The 23,757-nt window shown below is 42.9% G+C and overlaps 1 protein-coding gene and 1 long non-coding RNA gene across 2 annotated transcripts in view; one reads left to right on the forward strand and one right to left on the reverse strand.

Annotated features, from left to right (window-relative positions):
- Nucleotides 1-19,058, reverse strand: part of LOC120875103 — a 40,461-nt gene extending 21,403 nt beyond the window's left edge. Inside the window, exon 1 of the long non-coding RNA XR_005723815.1 lies at nt 18,749-19,058. This is a non-coding gene — a long non-coding RNA (uncharacterized LOC120875103). The remainder of the gene's footprint in view (nt 1-18,748) is intronic.
- A 2,185-nt stretch (nt 19,059-21,243) lies between these two features.
- EGLN3 (egl-9 family hypoxia inducible factor 3) overlaps nt 21,244-23,757 on the forward strand; it is a 29,526-nt gene continuing 27,012 nt past the window's right edge. The window contains exon 1 of the mRNA XM_040256780.1: nt 21,244-21,924. Coding sequence (XP_040112714.1) covers nt 21,568-21,924 — 357 coding nt within the window. The 5' untranslated portion in view covers nt 21,244-21,567. The remainder of the gene's footprint in view (nt 21,925-23,757) is intronic.

Raw genomic sequence — 23,757 nt, forward strand, 5'->3', positions numbered from 1 at the left:
TTGTGCATCCGTTATGGGTGGTGTGGAACCGTGGGAGCTTCTTCCACACCCCACAGCCACTGCGGGGAGTGCAGTTTGATGGTCTTTCAGAGAGGTCTCAACCTAACAGTATTTTGCCACCATTTTCACAACCCGGTGGTTATTTCATGTTATTGTGGGGCTAAGATGCTTGATAACTTCCTGACCTACTATTTTCTGGAGAACACTGGATTCTCCCAAATTTATCTGCTCACTCCTAGTTCTTCCTATACCCATTGGCTCTTGGATCTGTATGTCTACCCCAGGGTAGGGGTGGAGGGGACCTCCCACATTCACAGCTGACCTCTTACCCTTTGCCTCACTTTAATTAACATCTGACCTCCTGACCTCACCACTTCTTTCCTTCCTTTACCTTTTTGTCTAACCCAAAGTGCCTGTCCATCCTATCCTGCCACTCTACACTGGCTTTTAGCAAACTTTTTCCTCTAATACTTTCAAAAGAGTTTTGAGAAACTTGAACATTTTTAGCTTGATATCTAAATTTATTTTATTGTAAGTTTGATAATAGCCAAAGATGTAATCTCTGGTGTATTTTACTTACATACTCTAAAATGTACTTTTATGTCAAAACCTTAGAACATTAGATTTTTCCATTTACTATCTGGAAGACATTCATGCAGAAGCTAACTGGCAAAATCAGTTTTTGTTGTCTAGCCAATAAGCCAGATCATCCATACTTTCTGTCAGAACAAGTCTTGATTTTATTTCTCAATTTAAGTCAGTGTTTCAGTATACATCCTCATGGCAACCATATCACTTCTGAATTCTAATACGTAGATGTAAATAGATGAGGCAGTGAGCTGTCTGTGACTCTGCAGTCTGGATGAAATAAGACTCAGTGACCCTCAGGATTTTACTGTGAATTCACCTGACGCTACTCTCAAAGAACTCTCCTTTGGGGCATGCATTCTCCAACTGTCCAGTCATTTGGTGACCTAGAGAGTTCTGCATCCTGAGGCAATAAACTATTTTAGGATTCTAGATGGTGAAAGGTATGCTTTTCTTTTGTAAAGGAAGAGAACAATTTGAAAAGGCAGGTTAATCTGCCAATTCTAAAGGCAGGTTCATTTTAGGAAAGAAGTCACTTGGAAGTTGACAGTTTCCAAAACTGTTCCCTTAAAATTCTTCCCTTAGTCTCCATGGCCCCCCACTCCAGGGGTGCACACAGGCCAGTGTAAAGACCACAGCTTACTAGTAAAGATCTGTGCTCAGACCCCCAGCTTTGCTTTTACATAGGTGTTGAAAAAGGAAAGTTTTAGAATTTAGGTAAGATCTTTTTTCCTCTTAATAAAACCTGGAATTATCTTGCTGTGCACTTAAGAAGTTTGGTTTGACAGTCTAAGCTGAGTAATGACTTTGTTCTAGTTGAATATTCATCCTTTCCCAGAAGTACTCAAACCCATAGATTCAATGAGTGAGGGGTCGTAGGACAACATCACTTATGAGAAATGAAAATTACTTTGGTTTAATATTTCAAGGGTATTATCTTTCCTTTATCTTTCATTTGGAACACGGATCAAACTGACTCTGCCTTGGTACAGAGTAGGATCAAAGGAATGTGACATACAGGAGCAGATTTTGAGTTGCTAGGAGGCAGAAAGAGAGCTGAGAAATCAAGCCTCCTGTGACCCAGATGTCTCAGAGGCTCTGCCTGTGGAGTGAGGTTGACTTGTCCTCGTCTCTCCATTCCCACCAGGTTCATGTCCCAAGGTGTGCCCAAGAGTTCACTGAGTTCCTTTCTCATGGTTATTGCTGACTCTCTGTGCCTGCTTTCAGTTCTGCTGTCTGTTTTGCAGCATGTCAATTCAGATGTATAACTCTTTGATTTTCACAAACAAATTAGAGTGAGAGAAGGCAAAACAGAAGAGACAAGGAAGGAGCTGTTGACATCACAGGAAAATAACCCAATAAAGGGTCCCATGGTGTACTAAGTGAAAGGACCTCCAGCGAGCCCCTCTCAAGATGGTGCTGGTGGTCCCAACCTCTCTCCATCTTTTCAAGTGCCCTCTCTCTTCACTTTTCTCTGTAAACTTCTCCCTACTCCCTTTAGGAAGAACACATGGTATTCTCCCTGCCTCATGTAGAGCACTTTAGCATGAGGATACAGCCATGTTCTTCGAATCTCACCTTACCCTAGTGCCCCAAAGGGGTCCATCTTTCTCTAAATTCTATTCCCTTTCTAAACAGAGGAAATGGATCATTGGCTGTTGGAAACCTCCAGAAAAGATCCCAGCACTGGTGGTAGGAGTGGGTACCAGCGAGAGTTAGACTAGGGAAGCCTCTACTGTCCCTTCTACATCAAAATTCTTTGATTCTATCATTCCGATGTAAAGAGATTTTTCAAAATGAAAACACTACCACTATTGGTTCTAAATATGAAGATAACATGTATGCATTGTGAAAAACAAGACTAAGTGAGATAACACAAAAGTATAGAAATTCAAATAATTCACCCATATTTCCATCATCCAAAGAAAAGCATTGCCATTTATATTTTGACAGCCATCATTTGAATTTTCAGATTCACACAGAATTTATTTATTTTCATACTTAAGTTACAAACATGGGATTGACACTTTGCTTTGTGCCAGAAACCAACACAATATTGTAAATCAACTATACTTCAATTTTTTTAAAAGTGAGATTAGGAAAAAAATCTTCCTTTTTTTTCTCTTTCATATATTTATACAAGTTTAAAATGAGTTCATGGCATCTTCTAAATTTTTGGCCAAGAGTAAAAAACCATGCATTTAAACTTTGGAACATGCCTACATAGACAGAAAACTGACTCAAACAATAATGGGGGCAGATGCCTGAGAACCAAAGGGCTGGGAAAGTCAGGAACATCTGAAAGAATCTTCAGCCAATTTATGAACTTGGTGCAGTGGTACCTCCCTGCTGACCCTTTACACCGGAGATGTGGTTCCATCTAACTGGCACTTGTCCCTTCCGTTACAATTGTACACCTGCATCATCGTTTTTAATAGCTATATAGAATCCTATAACTTAACCAACATCCTGTTTTTGGACATTGAGATTGTTTCCAGTTTGTAGACAATGCTGCAATTAACTATTCTAGCATAGACATCTTGTAACAAATATTTTAAATGTTTCTCTTCCCTGAAAATTTTTGAGAGTAACAATTTTACTACACATTTTACACTTATGGAAGTCTGTTTTCCTGCACATTCTTAAGTTCTTTAAGATGTACTTGTGCTGTCATTTTGGAAAATGATGGTGATCAAAACAATACCATGTTATTGCATTGTGAGGTTATGGCAGTTCTTTGAAAATTCAAATAAAGGTTTTTTTGCATATATTCCATATATTATATCCTATTAAAAAGTATTCCCTATGATTATTATTGGTGAAACTCACAAGGATAATTTTTTACTAATTTGAAGCTCATTCTACCACTCCAGAGAAGTTGGAATAAGCTTACTCTCCTATAGGGAAATCCAATTTACATGAAGTTATATCTCTACAAGGAAACAGCTGGCCTGTGATCCAAATGACTATAGTAAAGCTGATATGATATTTAACAATAAAGTTTTCTCAAATCATATTGAAGTGATCTTCAAAAATTCTACCTAGAAAAAAAAATTGCAAGTATCCTGAAATGAGTCCTACAAGATTTCCTCTGTTTAGAAAGTAGAATTCTCTTTGTTAATGCATTTGAGTTGATTAATCTGAGTTTGTGGAATGACCTAGAGGCTGTAACAGCTCTAACGTAACAGCTAGTTATAAATAGCTTTCCTGTTAAAGTATCAGAAATCAGTTCACACTCTGAAGCTAAAATGGGAACTGTGTTATGGGAATACGGAGGTGTCTTGTCAATGGCATCCTGGGGTTCTTGACACAAAGACCTAGAAAGCTGGGCAACCGCTCTTACTAGGGATGCTCTCTGCTTCTTCTTGAGCATCAGCTCTTTCTTTCCCTGTGTGCTGGTCTCCTGGTCCTCTGCTATGAGAGAGGCTTGCCCCTACCCTTTTCACCAGCTCTCTGGAGAAGGAAAGTCAATGACTCTTTTGCTGTCTTTCTCCCAGTTGTTAGAAAAGGAGATTCTGACTGGCCCAGCCTGGGTCAGATGACTGTCATGACCCAACTGACTATGGCCAGAAATCAGAAACACACTGCTCAAAATGGGAGCGCAAGGGGCCTCTGTGAGCTGGGAACATGCTCAGAAGAGTTCCTTATGAGAATGAAGCTTGAGAGAGGCGAGACTGAGAGATGGAAAGTTGGCAGCCATTAGATTCTAGATGTTGATTAGACACATGGGAATAGATGAGACCAGGCAAGGAGGGAAGGAATTCTGAAGAATGTGACTTGGAGGCTGAGTCAAGGAAGAGGAGCCATTTCTCTCAAACTGACCCTGGCTTGTCAGGGAGAACTCCAAGAATGTGTAAAGAACTGGCAATGGCAATTTCTGGCTGCCTTTCCTTTCTGGAATTTATCAGGTTTGCTGCTTGTTTCTCTCAAGGGATTTTCTAGATCTTTTGTCTGTTCCTCTTCCCACCTGTGGACTCCGTGAATTTTTCACCTTGACTGATGACGGCTCAGTTCCACCTCCTCATCTGGGGCTCCTCCTCACAGGGATGGATCCAGGTTTAGATGGAACCTTGAAGTCCACAGAATAGTGGGGACCATCTTTACAAAATCATAAATTTTGTAGGAAGTATGAAGTTATAAATACAAAATCAGTTACAAGAACAAATACTTATTTAGAATGAGAAAAGAATTGACAATTACAATATTAAATTTTGTAGGAAGTATGAAGTTATAAATACAAAATACGTTACAAGAACAAATATTTATTTAGAATGAGAAAAGAATCGACAGTTACAATATTTTTAGGTTAAATATCACAGATATCACAAAATTTAGAAGGTCATATAATTTAAAAAATTCTTTTAAATACCTCTAGAATACGTTTCCTCTAAATTTTTGATATGGTAGATTTTAATCACTCCTGAATATTCATTGGAAGGATTGATGCTGAAGTTGAAACCCCAGTACTTTGGCCACCTGATGCAAAGAACTAACTCACTGGGAAAGATCCTGATGCTGGGAAAGATTGAAAGCAGGAAGAGAAGGGGATGATAGAGGATGAGAAGGTTGGCTGGCATCACTGACTCAATGGACATGAGTTTGAGTACACTCTGGGAGTTGGTGATGGACAGGGAGGCCTGGCGTGCTGCAGTCCGTGGGGTCACAAAGAGTCGGACACGACTGAGCGACTGAACTGAACTGAATGTGACAATGGTTTTGTAATAATCATTTTCCATAGAATAAATAGAAAGATAATTCACTCTTTCCTCTAGTATAGTTTAAACTTTCAAAAATTGATAGTTCAGAAAGTTTTTTTCCAGCATCACAAACATTATTGATAATGCCATGTAAGTGTTTAAGGTTGATGTTGAACCTAGAGAAACCATCAGATTTCTTTTCTATATGAGCTATATATACAGTTCAGCCAGACTAGCTTCTGGCCCTCAGAATTTCAAACCTGCTTCTCCATTAAACACAGGCATCCAGTGCTGGGCTCTGTAAGATGCCTTCATCCTGTAGGACAGCTGCTGGCTCAGCTCTTTAGGGTCAGGACCCCTCCCATTGGAGATGGGGAGATGGGAGGTGGCTGGGCAAGGAGAGTGGTCGTTTTTGTTGTTGTTTGTGTTGTGCAGCTTGTAGGATCTTAGTTCTGCAACCAGGGATTGAACCTGGACCCCCAGAAATAGAGGCACTGAGTCCTAAACCACTGGACCACCAGGGAATTCCCAGGAGGGTGATCTTGAATAGCAATTCAAGAGAAATTCAAGGGAAAGAGAGAGGTGAAGGTATGTCTTAAAGTGGGTGAGTCCAAAGAGGAGATGACAGGAAGTTGAGGGAGTTCCTGCTAATGACTTCAGATTTACCACGAGACAGAGTTGGCTACGAGGGGGAGGAAGAGAATTTGGAATTCCATTTTAATTGGGTATTCTGTATTTTGTCTCACAGTCCTAGGTGGGGCCTTAAGAGAAAAGCGAAGCTCTGGAACAGTCATTGAAAGGATGAGAAAACTGACCAAAGATTAATACAAGGAAGGTCCAGTTGAGATTAGAAATCAGAAAATTCCTGCCAGTGGTGTTGGGGTTTTTCTCTAATGGGGCTCAGATGTTCAGGTATATTGGTATGCACACAGCCTGTGATTACAGAAACAAGGTTTAAAATATATGGTAAAAGATGGGATTCAGCTAGGTTTCTCTCTCTTTTTTTTTAATGCTCACTATTTGTGCTTTCAATAAAACCAAGGCAGCAGAAATTTTAAAAAGAAAGATGTACTGATTATAGATTGGCATCCAAATCACAGAATGTGTTAACACAAGAATATTTTATTCTATGCTTCCCAAACATGCCATAATATATTCACCCAAAGCAATAAATCCCAAGCTGCACAAGCAAATTATAAACAAATGATAGAAGCTGAAGTTTCCTCTCAAAACAGGCTAAAGAACAGATAATTTAGAAAGAACAGATTTTATTGGAACGTCAATAGTTTTCATGACACAGATACTTAAACTACTCGTTTTCAACATACCCATATAAAGAAAATTATAAAAGGATTTTTTTGTGTGTTTTTTTTTAAGTATAATTTGACAGATGGAGTCTTTTTATGGGATCAGTAGAAGTGATAAAATTGAATAAATTACCAAGACTTTATCTCCATTTCTGTAATTCTCCCTAAAGATTTAGAGATGGCAGATTGAATCAACTGGGAAATAAATTTGCATGTTTATAACATGTCTAAAACAGAAATTAAAGACAAAAACTTCTAACTTGTTTTCAACAGTGGTTTGTCTTAAGGAAACCTGCTTGCATGAGATATCACACATTCCTTAACCAAGTATCAAAGCTCATTGAAAGGACCTGTACCACCAAAGTTCCAAACACCTGGGTTCAGTGAACTGTCTATTATTAAAATCAGTGTCAAAGGACAGATAATAATAATTGTGAGCTAAAAAAATTGGAGCAACTCAAAAAATGTACTAAATTCTAGGTAGTTTTATACATGAGGCAATTGTCTTATGACCAGGCTAAACTAGATTTTATAAAGTAAGTTACTAGTAAATCATATAATTTAGGATGCTTTATGCCAGTATGCCTAATGTACTGCAGTGTTTTGGAAGCAGGACCACTTCCATCTCCAACTAAATCCATGTAATAAAAAAGGATTTGGGGGGTTATTTTGCTAGTGGGTGTTCTCCCTCTATGTAGGATCCCAATTCCAAATTTGCATTGGTTGCTGTGTATGGATGAGAGATGTTTTGAGAAAATGTGACGCCAGGGGGATAAGAAATTGGAAAGAAAGCAGTGGTTCTAAATGAAGCATGTTGCTGTCTTCCTTTGAGGAAACAGTAAGCTGTTATTTGGATTAAACACGGCTCTAGAACAAACATATTGTTGACCTGGTTGTAGAGAGAAGCTGAGAACATTGTGGTAACTGCATTCTTCTTTTCCTTTTCCCAAGAGCAGAGTACATCTGCCAGCCCAGTTCCACCTTCTACCCTCACTTGGAGACCTCCTGGACTCTTCTTGGGCTGTCTATCCAATGGCTCGCAGTAGTAGGCGAAACTCACTTCTATTTTGATGATTTGGAAGGAGTAAGGCTTGGTAATCAAACTGGGCATATAATCCCAGCTCCATCACTCACCAACTGTGTGACTTTGGGGAAGTCACTTTTCTGAACCTCAGTTTCCACAACTATAAAACAAGAAGAATAATTTGTAATTTGCAGAGCGGCTGTGAAATTAAATGAAGCAAAATATGTAAAGGCCTTAGTGGTTTCTGGTCTTCTTAGCGGAGGCAGTGGCCTAGTATAAACGCCTCTGAGCCCTCTTCCTCTGTGGCCACCAGTGGGTTGCCTCAGTTCTGGTGCCAGGTTCTGAGAACAGCCTGCTCCGCCCTCTTTTTCTTTTATTGCTTCTCATTCCAGTGTTACCTCCTATCCTGGCCTCTCTCCAAATCTGGTGTTATATGACATCGTCTGCCTAAAACTTTGAAGGTGTTCCTGGGCTAGAAATCTCAGGGGTGTCTTCTCTCTTTTCTTACCCCGCCATACCTTCTCCCTGGCATTCTGACTTAGCGATCCCATCCATAATTGTGGCTTTACCTTGCTTATAGGGAAGGCTCTTAAATCTGTTTCATGCCTTGACTTCTCAAGCCTATCTTTGTCCTCCTTGTTCGCAGATCTCAACCGTCAGGAGGAAAGTATACAATCTGCACTTAGTCATTTTGCAGACATAGCCTATGAAGGCATAGCAATATGCCCTGTTTATTGAGCACCGAGCAGATCCATGTCTCTGCACCAGGATACAATACAGGAGGGAAAAGATGTGTTTCTTGTCCTCAGGGGCTCCTGGGTCAGAGAGAGTTCCAGTAGGTGCACATGAGGCATAGCTATAAACAGGTGTCACTGGAAATAGAAAGTTATTTGTCACTGTGGCCTTTAATGTTACCAATGGAGCCAAGAATAAACCACTGGCAGTACTGTCACCTGGGAGAAGATAATGGAAAGAAAGAAGGGAGAAAGGAAAAGAAGTAAAAGAGAAAGAAAAGAAAGAAGAAAAGGAGAACGACAAAGAAAGAAAGAAAGAAAAAGGGAGGAAAGAAGGAAGGAAGGAAGGGAGATTTAAGAAAGCAGGAAGAGAGAGAAGTCATGAGAAAAGTCAAAAGAAGTCAGAAAGAAAAACACCAATACAGTATATTAACACATATATATGGAATTTGGAAAGATGGTGATGATGACCCTATATGCGAGACAGCAAAAGAGACACAGATAAAAAGAACAGACTTTTGGACTCTGTGGGAGAAGGCGAGGGTGGGATGATTTGACAGAAAGGCATTGAAACATGTATATTACCATATGTGAAACATGACCAGTCCAGGTTCGATGTGTGAAACAGGACACTTAAAGCCTGTGCACTGGGACAACCCAGAGTGATGGGATGGGGAGGGAGGTGGGAGGGGGTTCGGGATGGGGGACCACATATACCACATATGTCAATGTATGACAAAAAGCACCATAATATTGTAAAGTAATTAGCCTCCAGCTAAAATAAATAAGTTAATTTAAAAAAATAAAGCAAGGGTTTATACGATGAATGTCACCTAATCAAACTCCCATCTAAGACTTAATTTCCTCTACAGTGTTTGCATCTAGGAGTGTGACACTTAGGCCTGAAAAATTCCAGGGACAGGAAACTCACCCATAAATATTCCTGGAGCCGATTCCATGGTGGACAGTGATAATTATTAGAATGTTCATCTAATAATGTAGAATTTTAAATTGCCTTCCTATCGTTTTTTCTATTGGTTTCGGTTCCCTTCTGGGCCCTAAAGCTAAGCCACACTTCCTTCCCTGGCCTTCACAGCCATCACTGTCTGGGCCTGTCTTGTTCTTGAACTTCACTGTGTGCTATTTGCTTCTTCAGTTCAGTTTGCTGGGACTCCTTTCATTGCTAATACACCAAGCACGTTCCCACCTGAGAGCCTTCTGACCACGGCTCTCTCTCCTGCTCTCTGCAAGAAATTTAGGTTTCAGCTCAAGTGCCACCTTGCTAGAGTAGCCTTCCCTACCAGAATAGCTAGCGTAGCTCCCTCTTGGGAGGTTAAATTTGATGACACTGAAAAAGAAAAAACACCTCTGATGACAAAGCACCCATAAGCCAAGTCAAAAGTAGAAAAAACCTGGGAAAGTATTTGCATATTAGCTATGATATGACTGATTTCCTGAAAATATAAGGGCTGTTCCTAAAAAAATCAACGGGGCTATTGGTCTAATGTGAAAAAAAAAAAATGGGCAAAAGATCTGAACAGTTCACCAAGCAAGCCACCCACATATGCTGCTCAAACATGTAAAAAAGTACTCAAACTCACCTTTGGTTAAAAAAAAAAAAAGAGTGAAAGAGATACTTTTGTACTGCAATTATGCAAACAGTAACCCTCATATCCTGCTGGTAAGAGTGTAAACTGGAACAATTTTTATAGAGGGTAACTTGATAGTATTTATAAAAGTTACACATGTGCAAACCTTTCACCCAGTGATTTTTACTCCTAGTAATTTGCTCCACAGATATGCTCCCAAGTGTGGGAATAGATTTGGATACAAAAGTACTCATGAGAGTGCTGCACGTAATAGCAAGAGGCTGGAAATACCTATGGATCAGTCAGTTGGGAAAAGGATAAATCAATTACAGTGCATTCATACAGTGAAATAATATGTGGTTATTCACAAGAAAGAGGCAGATCTGTGGCACTGGGGTGCATTGAGTGTATTTTGTATTGGCTTGCAGATATTTTTAATTTAGTTTTTCTTAGAGAGGGCCCCTAGAATTGTATCCGCTTCAGGCCTAACAAAACCAGGGTATTCCCCCTGCAACTCACTGAGGAGACAAGACACACTCCTGCAGTGACAGAGGTTTGCTCCACGGTGATGCAAGCGGGAGAGGGATATGGAGGGATATAGGGTTGGGATGGACAGGGAGGCCTGGTTGCTGCAAGTCACGGGGTCGCAAAGAGTTGGACACGACTGAGCGACTGAACTGACTGACTGACTGACTGGGGAATCTGTCTGCATTGCAGGAGACGCAGGTTCAATCCCTGGGTCGGGAAGATCCCCTGGAGAAGGGCATGGCTACCCACTCCAGTATTCTTGCCTGGAGAATTCCATGGACAGAGGAGCCTGACGGAGTACAGTCCATGGTGGTTGCAAAGAGTCAGACATGACTAAGCAACCAACGTTAATATGTTTCAGTAATGTGGGCATGGATCAAGGTTGAGAGTGTGAAAAAGTTCCACAGGAGTCTACTATATAAAAAATAAACAACAAGGATCTACTGTATAGCACAGGGGAACTATATGCAATATTTTGTAATAATGTATAATGCAAAGAATCTGAAAAAGAATAGATAGAGATATATGTCCAAATCACTTTGCTGTACACCAACAACTAAAGCAGCATTGTAAATCAAGTATATTTCAATGAAAAACAAAGTTCCCCAGCTAATTCTGATATGCTCACTGCTTTGAGATTCACTACTACTCTGGGTTCAGCTGCAAGTCCCCAGGGCTGTGCAACCTTTCTCACATGCACCCTAACTCCTCCTTATGACTTCAGAACCACTTGCGCCATCAGTTGAAGACTGATCCCTGCAGCTGATGTCTAGGTGCCTCCATCCATCTCGTCCATCTCCCTGTCCTCATCAGTCTAGTTACCTCGGCCCTTGAGGCACCCCTCAGATGCTGGGACCAGCCATCCTAACTCCAGAGTTGTTTCCTCTCCCTGGCTCTTCTGGCCTCTGATGTGACATGCCACACAGCTGCTAGTCACCTCATGTTTAATGGGAAGATGGCAATATGCCACCGGGAATTCCCAGATCATTCTCAAAGCCTATCAGTGTTCTAGAGGCAAGAAGCCTCTGAACAGTTTCTTATCTTCTATAAATTGCCTGGGTATTCACTTTCAATTTGTCTCTTTTTTGGCAGTTGTCAAACACCTGCTGCTGCTGGGGGAGTTTGGAGAAATTTTGAGGAAGGTGGGGAGTAAACCAGCCTGACAGGAAAGAGTCCAGTCACATAAATCAAGCAATGAAGTTAGGTTTAAATGTATGTGGCTATATATGTATATACATATATATTCAATGTATAACCACATATATCGGGAAAATCAGATTTCCTTGAGTTCTGTGCATGAATATAGAAACAGTTAAGTATGCAGTGCATTCATTCAGGGTATGGTGAATATCTGACTTGTGTCAGGCATTGTTTTGGTCACTTCGGGTTGCTGTGGTGAATCCATTCCTGCCCTCAGACTCCTGGGAGGAATAGATGTAAAACAGATTCAAACCAAAAAAAAAAAGTCAAGTTTTGATAGGCACCAAAAAGGAAATAAACAGGAAGCTGAGATGGGCGATGCCTCCTCTTGTTTGGGTGATAAAGAAGGCCTTTTGGAAGAAATAACATGGAGGAAGCGATGAGAAGCTTCCTTTCTGGAGGGTAGGGAAAAGTGTATTCCAAGGTGACGATACTGCAGCATTACTATGGTAGCAAAGAGAGCTTGGCTTGTTGCAGGAATAGCAAAAACAGTTGTGTGACTGGATCATGGTGGGTGAAGAAGATGAGGAACAGTGAACTGGTTCCTGGGCCACATTAATGAGTTTGGATTTTAAGTGCAGAGATTTTACAAAGCAGTGATGCCACCTTATTTAGGAAGGAAAATTGCTCCAGCTTCTGGGTAGAGAATGGATTGATGTGGGGCAAGTGGCAAGTGGAAGCCCCAAGAGAAGGCTGTTGCAGTAATCCACTTGGGAAATGATGGCAGTCTGGACCAGTTGTGGCGGTAAGACAGGGAGAAGAGGAGGATTTGGAGTTACAACCTGGCAGTCAAATTAAGAGGCGTTGTTGTGAATCCAGTGTGGGAACTGAGATTACACATATCAGTCATTGTCCAGCTGGGAAAACAGAAACCATTCTAGGTATTTCATGTGGAGGGAATTCAACCTAAGGAATGAGTTGCAGAAGTGTGGAAAGGGTGGAGCAACCAAAGGGGAAGATGTGGTAACCTAGAGACAAGCATCTGAGAGAAGTCTTGGACCACTCCAAAGGCTGCAGACGAAACAGAGAGATGGCAATGTTTTCAGAGCCCAGGAGTTTCTGGCACCTAACACAGCAGAAAGCTGCTGATGCTGCTGGCACTGGCCGCTGTCCCAACCAGGGATGCTATTGCTGGAACTACTGAAGGCCACTGGCAGCCACTGTCAGAAGCTTTTTTAAAAATGGAGGGTCTCTCCTTCCCTCATTCCATCTGGTTTCCCACCAGTGTTTCCCACTGGCAGCATTTAACTGGGCCAGCTGGCAAGGGAGTCTGGGAGATGCAATTTACAAGATCCCAGCCACCTCCAACTGACCAGCACACAGGAGGGCAGGGACTGTACTTAATACCAACAAGCCAGTGACCAGCACATGGAAGAACTAAAGATTTGTTTTAAGTAGGAAAAACAATCTATATTTTAAAAATATGTATATTTTTTAGGACTTCCCCAGTGGCCCAGTGGCTAAGACTCAGCGCTCTCAACACTCCCTACACGGGGAGCCCAGGTTCAGTGCCTGGTCAGGGAACTAGTACATTCGATCCCAGCTCTGGGAAGATCCTACATGCCACAGAACAACTAAGCCTGTGTGCCGCAATGGCTGAGTCTGTGCTCCACAACCCAGGAGCTGCAACTACCGAACCCCGAGTGCCTTAGAGCCTGTGCTCTGCAACTGAGAAGCCCCCACTCAGCACCACTAGAGAAAAGCCCATTCACCAGTGAAGGCCTAGCATGGCCTAAAGTAAGTAAAAAAAAAACTGCACTATTTATTATGGCTACAAGGTGACCATTTCTCTGGTGGTATCTTTTTGACAGCAAGTAACTGAAAACCATGACTTGAAGTTGGCTTTAGAAATGAGGAAATGCCTTATCTCAAATAACTGGAAGTCCAGAGGTAGGACAGACTCCCAGAATAGTAAGATAAACTGCTCTGGGATGTCACCAAGGTCCCAAGTTCTTTCCACACTGTATTCTGCCTTCCTCTGTGTTGGCTTCCTCCTGAGCCTGGCTCCCTTCATGGTGACGAGATGGCTGTCAGAGGCCACGGAGCTGCCTGTTTCCTTTCCCATGTTCAGCAAGAAAATGAGATCCCTCCCTTCATATTCCCTGAAAGGAATATGAATTGCTTTCAAGCAGATCAGTGGTTCTCAGTACTGCCGCAAGTTAAAATCACCAAGAGTGCTGTGTGATTTATTTATTAATTGATGATGATGATATATTATTTATTCACTATTTTTTCTTTGAAACTGCAATACCTAGGCCTTTTCACTAGAAATGTTTATTAGTCGGGGGTGGGGCCCAGCTGGAGGTCATTTTTGGAAGCTCCCAGCTGATTCTAATGGACAGCCAGAGCAGAGAACCACTGGGTTAGGTCACCTGCCCACCCCTGGACTAGCAGTCATCAGGGTAATGCCGTGAACTGACTGGCTTAGGAAAGGGCCTCAAAGTGTGACGCATACACCCTCACCCCGACCGACTAGCAGAAACAGATCCTGGGACCTGTCAGAGACACAGATTCATGGGCCTCACTCATGCCTACTGAATTTGAAACTCTAGAGGGCCAAAAGTTTGTGTTTTAACAAGTTTGTCACTGGTTCTGGTGGATTACTTATGTCTGAGACCTGCCTTAGATCAATCAGTTTCGCCTCTGAAGCTGGGGAGGGTAAATATGTTTTACCAGGGAACCCCAGGACATTGAGCCTTTTAATGCTCCCTCCTCCCACTGCCAGGTCAGAACAGGGCAGGGGATTAGCCTCCTGAACCCCCAGACTCCTGGCTGTACAGGGAGGCCTCCTGATTGTGCCACCAAGCCTCAGCCACTGCAATGGGCTCAACAGTGGGCCAGCCCAAGATGGGAGGAAGCCATCTTCTGTAGGTACCATTCCTTCCTACCCTGGGGAAACTGGAAGTTTCTGCAGGTGCTAAAGAACTGAGAAGATAAATCTGGCATATATACTTTCCTGAAGTCACTCTGAACTAGTTTCGACTACTGTATAATTTCAGCAGCATCCTGGAGAAGAAAACGGCCATGCGGTAAAAACAGAAGCAATCTGAACATGAAAAGGACTTTGGTTAATAACAATGTCTCAATATAGATCATAAATTTTGACAAAGGTACCATACTACTATCTGATGTCAGTGGGGAAACTGGGTGTGAGCCTATGGGAACTGTGTGTAAATCTTCACAACTTGCCTGTGAATCGAAAACTATTCTCTATGTGGCCCCATTGACTGTAGCCCGCCAGGCTCCTCTGTCCATGAAATCCTCCAGGCAAGAATACTGGAGTGGGTTGACCTTCCCTTCTCCAGGGATCTTCCTGACTGAGGGATCGAACACATGTCTCTTGCATTGGCAGGCAGATCTTTACCTCTGAGCCCCCAGGGAAGCCCATTCTAAAATAGGTTTATTTTAAATACAACACATTACAATGTGAAATTCTAATGAATGGAAGAACCTTTGGAAAAGCTTTATAAAATTAAGTAAAGTTAAATTCTTTAAAATATTCCATGCTAATATAAATTTCACACCGCTGTATTTTTATGATTGATGCCATGTTTTTAGCCAGAGCAAATGCTTTTTAGACATTTTTAACTTAAACAAGAGTTGAATTGGAAAATATTAATGAATATTCCAAATACATTGCACTTCCCAGAACCTGCACACAGCAGAATTATCAAAGAGCAAATGAGAGAGGCTTAAACTTGTCCATATGCATAAAAATTATTAAGAACCAATATAGAAAGTTGCTTTCTTTGCCATCCCCTTAGACCTGGAAAGGAGTAGGATGGCTGGACTCCACAGGGAATGGGACATAATCAGATGCATCTCTTTCTCAACCCAATTCAGAGCAGTGAGTTCAAGCACATGTTCCCTTCAGGCGCTCTCTTCTTATTTCACCAGCTCCATTTAAATGAAATGTACATTCTGTGTCCTGAGGGGCGAGTCACACAATGCAGTGGACTGAGGTGTGGCTCATTTCCCATCACTACTCTCAGCAGACTGTACATCACTGAATTTATATGGGATTCTTGGAAACCCTGGGCTATAAATGGAATGGAACAAGGACTTCCCAGGTGGTGCTAGTTGGAAAGAACCCACCTGCCAATGCAGGTTTGATAGGTTCGATCCCTGAGTCGGGAAGACCCCCTGGAGGAGGGCAAGGCAACCGACTCCAGCATCTTATCTGGAGAATCCCATGGACAGAGGAGCCTGGCAGGCTGCATTCCATAGGGTTGCACAGATTTGGACACGACTAAAGTGACTTAGCACTCATGCGAGGAGCAAAGCCTAATTTGTAGCTTGGAAGATTCCTCTCAATGTAGTTGGCTAAATAATTCAAGGTAAGATTTTTGCTTATCTTCCTCTACACCAAGTATCAGTAAGGAAACCAAGAGTTAAAATTGTCATTGCAAGTGAAAATGCTATAATTAAGAGTTACAACAAAAAAGAGTACTTACAGAGGAGCCTGGCGTGCTACAGTCCAAGGGGTCATGAAAGAGTTGGACATGACTTAGCAACTGAACAACAAAGGACAAAAACATTGCTATGTCAAGCAAGTGGCTCAAAATAACCACCCCCAGCCCCACCCCTGATCTTATCACATTTGGAATCACTTAGGTTTTGTCTGGCATTGTTATATATCTCATTGTGTGGTCTTGGACAAGCTCCTTAGCCTCTCTGTGCCTCATTTTTGTCATCCTCACAGTGGCAAACATAATAATTCCTTGGCAGTGTTAGAAGAATTGATAGAAATAATATTTGTAACACTTTTGGTACAGTGCCTGGCTGAGTTGGCAACTGGACGGAGAAGGCAATGGCAACCCACTCCAGTACTCTTGCCGGGAAGGTTCCATGGATGGAGGAGCCTGGTAGGCTGCAGTCCACGGGGTTGCACAGAGTTGGACACGACTGAAGCGACTTAGCAGCAGTAGCAGCAGCAGCCTGGAGTATGGTGTTAAAAAGTGTTTGTTTGAAAAATCAATAAATAAAATCATCCTTGCCCACATTAAATCCATTCAGTTTAATCAAGATAAACCTCTTGATGATATGGCATGGCAAAACACCGAAAAGAATATTCAGATACCATCTTGGAGGGAGGGAAACTCTGGCACAGTAAGACATTGAAGGAGTGAAAGAAATGTAGATGGTTTTCATCAGAAATAAAAAAAGATGTGATGGAACCCTCCCAAAGTATCAGCAGAAATGTAAAATGGCACAGCTGCTGTGAAAAACAGTATGGCAGCTCCACAAAACAGTTAAATGTAGAATTACCATGACAGTGGGGGAAAAAAGTGTTAGTCGCTCAGTCATATCCAATTCTTTGCCACCCCTTGGACTGTAGCCTGCCAGACTCCTCTGTCCATGGGATTCTCCTGGCAAGAATACTAGAATGGGTAACCATCCTCTTCTCCAGGAAATCTTCCTAACTCAGGGATGGAACCCAGGTCTTCTGCAGGCAGATTCTTTACTGTCCAGGAAAGCCCCATCTGACCCAGCAATTCCACTCCAAAAAAAAGCAAGTACTCAGATACTTACACACACATGTTTATAACAGCGTTGCTCACAATAACCAAAAGGTGAAAACAACCCCAATGCCCATCAGTTTATGATAGATAACTATTATATATTCATACATGATCCATGGTACAACATAGATGGATTTGGAAAACATATTAAGTGAAAGCAGCCAGACATACAAGGTCACATATCTTGTGATTCCACTTGTAGGGAATATCCAGAAAAGGTGAATTCATAGAAATTCTGAAAGCAGATTGGTGGTTGTCAGGCACTAGGAAATCAGGGAGTAATTGCTTAATGGATACAAGGTTTTCTTTTGGAGTGCTGAAAGTGTTTTGGAATTAGAGAGGTGGTGATTGCATAATATTGTAAATATACTAAATGCCAATGAATTGTACACTATTTTTGGTGAATTTTACCTAATCCCCTCTCCTCTGCAAAAAAAAAAACAAATCCCACATACATACATAAATAAAATAGGAGAGAGTGCTCTCTTGTAGTTGAGAGCACAGAAACATTCCAGGCTTCCTCTTCCACTGACCAGAGATTCCTTCCTTAGGAGAGTCCCTTAATGTCCAGGCCCGCTGAACCCTGGTTTCCACTTTGGTTGGAAAATGAAGTTGGACCATTCGGATCCCTTCCAGTTCAAATTCCAAAGCCAAGAAATTCAACTTCCTTCTTTTACCCTCTCTCATCTACATGCTTGAAAAATACCTGCCTCTGTACTGCAAATATATACTGGAAGACCACATTGTTGAAATTAAATTATAGGGAAATTAATTTGTTTTAGTTATTAATAGGAAAAGTATTTTAATATTTATGATAATGACACAAATTAATGGACAAATAAGTAAAACAAATGCACTTTAGCCATTATCTTGGTGTTTGCCACTCTGATGTTCAGACTCCTCTGAGCCCGTGCACGGCTCCAGCCTGTCTCCACCCCTCGTTGTAATCACACACTGTGCTTTTTGCCAGTCACAGTATCTCAGGCTCCTCTGCCAAATGCAGTGCCGGCAGCCCCAAGTTGATTAGGAGGCCTTTGATTGATTGATAGGTGCCCTTGCCAAGTAGGAATGGGGGCAAGGGATTGAATACCTTTCTAAACTGCCTATGCTTTGCAACCAAAGTGATCTAGAACAACTTAAAGATTTTAGTCACTAGAACTTGCTCATGGGCTGTTTTGGTTGCAGCTGGACTAGTTACAAATTTATTCTAAAATTATAGAAATACGATTTGAATAGCAAGCTGAACTTAACCAGTGCCGGGATTTAAAGCCCCAGGTCAACAAGTTGAATCTGGGAGGTACGGATGTATTTTTCTGTATTTCACTGACCACATGTCCTCTACCTTCCACTGCGGACTTCTGATCCTCTGTAAATTCCCAAATTATTCCTAGAAGTGTCAGGTATATCTTAAAAGAAATTTCAGGTAGCAAATTTTCAGCCAGCTACCAAATCTGTCATTCCCCTCCCCATCCCCCTCATCATGCTTCAAATTCAAATATACCTACTTCTGAGGCTACAACAATCCCCAAAGCTGCAGAAAACCTCCAGCCACTGCTTACCAGGGCCCATGTTCAGGCAGCCTCAGACCACTCTTCTCTTGATCACTTGTTATCCATAATGCCCCTGAAGGAGCTCACTGGAGGGCCCCAGGTATCCTGGTTAGGCAGGGTTTAAGCACACAGGAGGAAAGGGCCTTCCCTTCATGTTAGTCCCTGCTGCAAATGAGCAGCCCCAGGTTTCTCTTTAGGTCTCCTGCTCCCAGAACTGAACGTCCTCCATGGCTGGATAGAGAGGCAAAGCCAGGAGACAAGTATCCTGCAGAATGCCTAACTGCCCCTTCCTTCACTGGCCCCTGGGGTTTTGCTCTGGGCCAGGCTGCTCTGCCTGATACTCTCCTAGTGATTTCTCTCTGGGGAGGCATCTTTGTTCTTCATGCAAATAGGGCCAGTTTCTAACCAGCCCAGACTTGCCCAAAGCCCACGTGGAGGTTGCCATGGCTCAGGGTGAGACACCAGTTTCCCAATACCTACTTGTTAGGCCCCTACTATGTGCTAGGAGGTCCAAGAATGATGGGCTCTTGTCATCCAGGAGCTGCTGTGGGAATTTAGACAGCAGCTCTTTGAGGCTGGCCAATCAAGCCATTACCTCAGTTGGTGCACCTCCTGCTGGAAGGTCATACCAACAGTGCCAGCTTAGTGCTGCCCTGGCAAAGATCCTCCTCCCTGTATAAGTAGGAGTTTCACTGGGGTTCTCACCGACTGCTCCTCTTGAACATTCTTCAGTTCTTACCTGACCACGTATTTCTGTCTGTTCCTTTGCATCAGTAGCAGCAGCATTCCTTTCCTAATCTGCTCTTTGTTCCTGGCCCACACTTCACTCCATTTCTCCTCTCAGAAGAAGAAAAGAGAGGGTTGTGGGCAGGAGAATAAAAGTGTAAAATCTATATGAGATTGTATACAAAATAAACAATACCTGTAAAACCTGTACACTTTTTTTTTTCTTTTCACAAATGTTCATTGTACTTTTATTTTTATGAGTGAATTGTTTTTTCCTTTTCAGTTTAAATAAACTGAATAAAAGATAAAAATGCAGTTAACATTTGCGGAAAGAAAAAAAAAGAGAGAGAAGAAGAATGTACAGGTTTTACAGGTATGGTAGGACTTCCCTGGTGGCTCAGTGGTAAGGGAGGGTGGGGTGTTGCTTGATTCCTAGATTGGGAAGATACCCTGGAGAAGGAAATGGCAATCCACTCCAGTGTTCTTTCCTGGGAAATCCCATGGACAGAGGAGCCTGGCAGGCTACAGTCCACGGGGCTGCAGAGTCGGATGTGACTTAGTGACTAAACAACAACAACAAATGTATTGTAACTTGCAACTTAATGTGAGAACTGTACATTCTTTTGTTCAATTTAAATGAAGAACCCAAGTGCAAACTGATGTAAAATTTAAAATATAGAAATGGCTTTGCATGCAATTTATGAATTTTTTCCTCTTGAGTCTGTTCTCTGATGTTCAGTAGGAAAGAGAATTTTAAAAATCCATTAAGTAATCAGCTTGCTGCTGCTGCTGCTGCTAAGTCGCTTCACCCCATAGATGGCCTCCCACCAGGCTCCTCTGTCCCTGGGATTCTCCAGGCAAGAACACTGGAGCGGGTTGCCATTTCCTTCTCCAATGCATGAAAGTGAAAAGTGAAAGTGAAGTCGCTCAGTCGCGTCTGACTCTTAGCGATCCCATGGACTGCAGCCCACCAGGCTCCTCTGTCCATGGGATTTTCCAGGCAAGAGTACTGGAGTGGGGTGCCATTGCCTTCTCCGAAGTAATCAGCTTACCCTTGGATAACTAAAAAGTCTTAAAGGACATACCTATGTTGGCTGTTACATAAATGAGCATGTGGTGAATTTTGAAGGCAGACTTTCAGAACATCGTATTTTAGTAAGAAGCTTGAAAGATACATTGATCAAAACATTCAGCAAAGCAAAATACAATATTTTCAGTATAAAATATGACCCAGTATTTCTTCATTGTTCACACCCTCCCTTCATTGAGCACTGGGGCCTTGAACATAGTAGCAGTCTGGGAGATGCTTGTTAATTTTAATTAAAATTGGATTCCTCCCAGTCTCTCAAAGTCTTGAACCTCCCGGCCTGGGTCACACAGCTGAGGAAAGGAGAATAAAGTGCCAAGAAGCTAGAACGAGATCATTGCTAAAATATTTGTTTCTGGGTTTGTTATTTTATGCAAAAGTCTAGGAAGTGACCGGTCTAGAATGTGGCAGCAAACTGCTGTTAATCCTATTTACATTTTCAGAGTTGGGATCCAGGTTTTCAAGTTTGTTATGGGATTTTAAGCAAAACTGGGCAAATCGGTAGCATTCTTACAATGCCGTCTGTTCTCCAGCTCCTCTCCTGGTCCCAAACGAGCGAGGTGCCCGGCTCCTAGAGCGAGGGGTGATCCCGGCAGGGTGATGGACTGGGGAGAAAGGCTGTCCCGGGGGCGGTCCCGGGGCGGAGCCTGGGCGGGGCCCGTGACGCTCGGAGTCGGCCTGCTCAGGGGCTGGACCTCAGCTTCTCCCCGCCTGGGGCCGCCGCCGCCGCACCAGTGGTGGCTCCACGTTTCTAAAAGGGGCCCTCCGACTCTTCACTGAGCCAGTCTGGCGCTGAGTCGCGGAGCTCCGCACAACTTCCGCTGGTCTCTAAACGGGATCCCTCCTCCCCAGAGTTGCGGGCAACTTTCCCCTTTCCCTGGCGCCGCGGTGGCTTGGGGACCGTGGCCGCCGCAGGTAGCTGAACTCCGGGCCACGCTCCCCGCGTCTCGGCTGAGCGCACACGCAGGTCTCTCTCTGCACGCTGGGGGTCCCCAAGCTCGGCTTTGCGGGCGGGATGCCCTTAGGACATATCATGAGGCTGGATCTAGAGAAAATCGCCCTGGAGTACATCGTGCCCTGTCTGCACGAGGTCGGCTTCTGCTACCTGGATAACTTCCTGGGCGAGGTGGTGGGCGACTGCGTCCTGGAGCGCGTGAAGCAGCTGCACTGCAACGGGGCCCTGCGGGACGGCCAGCTGGCCGGGCCCCGCGCCGGCGTCTCCAAGCGGCACCTGCGGGGTGATCAGATCACGTGGATCGGGGGCAACGAGGAAGGCTGTGAGGCCATCAATTACCTCCTGTCCCTCATCGATAGGCTGGTCTTGTACTGCGGGAGTCGGCTGGGCAAATACTACGTAAAGGAAAGGTCCAAGGTAGGACGTGCGCGGGCGCCCGGCCGCTGCTGCAGCCCGAGGAGACCGGGGACGTTCGGAGTCCGTTGTGTGTCGCCTGGGCAGGGCTGCAATCGAACTTAGTTTTTAAACAAGCAAGAAGTCCGCCTGCCCCCTACCCCCGCCCCTCACGTTTCCATGGGTTATTAGAAACCTTATGTATGATTGAACTCATGATCTTAAATGTCTGCTTTCAAGTCACTTCATAGTGCCCTTCAGACCTTCATTGTGTTCAGAGGGGATTACAACAAAAGCGCGTTTAGAGAATTCTAGAGACAGTGTGATTTCACAGTGTGGCATTTGGTTTGTGGAGTCTGGCAGGTGTGAGGAGAATTTGATCTGTGAAAGAGTAAGGCTCATCCTCACTTTTGAGTGCTGCCCTTGGCTTGTTGGCATTGTTTGATCATCCAGTTGATGTGAAAATTCTCTCCTGGTGCTGAGCCCCAGCTACCACTTACCCTTCCTGTCAATTACTGGGGAAATCCATTCAAACAACCAGTTGAGTGATCAGGAGAGGGTAGTGAAGTACCTCTGGAAAGAAACCATGTTTTTGTTCACATCCCAGCAGTCACTCCTTAGGTGGTAATTTTTCTTGGAAACGTTAACAGGTAGATTGGCAGAACTGTGGGAACGTGGAGTACCACGATGTTGGTGCATGTACGTTATGCTGGGATAGTCCAGCTACTCAACTGTTTTCTGCAAATGATAATCCAGCCAGTTTTCCAGGGTAGTTCTGAGAGTGATTTATACTCCTTTTATTGTAGACCCCGTCAAGGGGCACTTAGAGCTGTAGAGAAGTTTTACTTTAACACAGTGAGGCATAACATACTAGTGTGAGAAGGAAGGTGAGCATTCGCCTATGTACCACTCTGTGACTCTGCGTGTAGTATTCTTCAGTTTAAGATTGCTCCTGCGATATTAATAAAACACACCGTTGTCTCATTTGTCCCATAAGCTGAAAGGAACACTTTTTATAAAGGACAAATGGTGAAGACTGAAAGTGCATAGAAAGGAAGGGGTTGGAATGATCAAGCAGAACCGGGGAGAGATTGCAGTTACCTTTCCAGCCAGCAGGACATGGTTAGACTATCTGAAAACACTATTTTTAATAGAATGCAAATAAAGTAAATCTTAGAAGGAAATGCTGCTTTCTAACCTTTGATTGAGGGAAAGCTCAGTTAGCTGGTCTCTGCAGAACATTTATGGTAAAGTGTCTCTTTACTCCTGTCCCATCATTTTGGTGATGGACTAGAGAACTGTTTGTCTTGATTAGTTTTGTTTCCACACTTGTTTTGGAAATGACTGTGCCTTTCGGATGGGGGAGGGGTCTGGCTAGCCTCTGTTCTGTAGAGGTGCTTGTGGCTTCAACCTGAAACAGCAGATGGCTTCTCTTCAGGTTTTCAAAGTTTCTTTCAAATTTTGTTGTTATGAAATTCACTCCCAGCATTATAGAAATGGAATTTGCTCAGCAAGAGATCAGAATTAATTGATAGAAAGAGGTCACTAACATATTTAAAAGTTAAATTTTTTGTTTTTATTGTAGATTTGACTTAACAGACAGTTGTAGGGTTTTAAGCTAGAATTTAACTCCACAAATTGAATGAAAAGCATTGTGTACCTCTGAGTAAGGGAAACAAAAAAGATCTCTCGATATGATTCTTCAATTATGGATTATCATCTGGGTATAACAAAACTTCAGTTAACCCTTTCAGAAGGTGACTGAATTGAAAAGAGAAAATTCATCTTTTGGCCAATGAAGAGACCTCTATCCATACTTTGATTTTCAGCTTTCCTTTAGCTGTTTGGCACAAAGCT

Source organism: Oryx dammah, unplaced genomic scaffold, assembly GCF_014754425.2.
Source record: "Oryx dammah isolate SB20612 unplaced genomic scaffold, SCBI_Odam_1.1 HiC_scaffold_16, whole genome shotgun sequence".
Lineage (NCBI taxonomy): Eukaryota > Metazoa > Chordata > Mammalia > Artiodactyla > Bovidae > Oryx > Oryx dammah.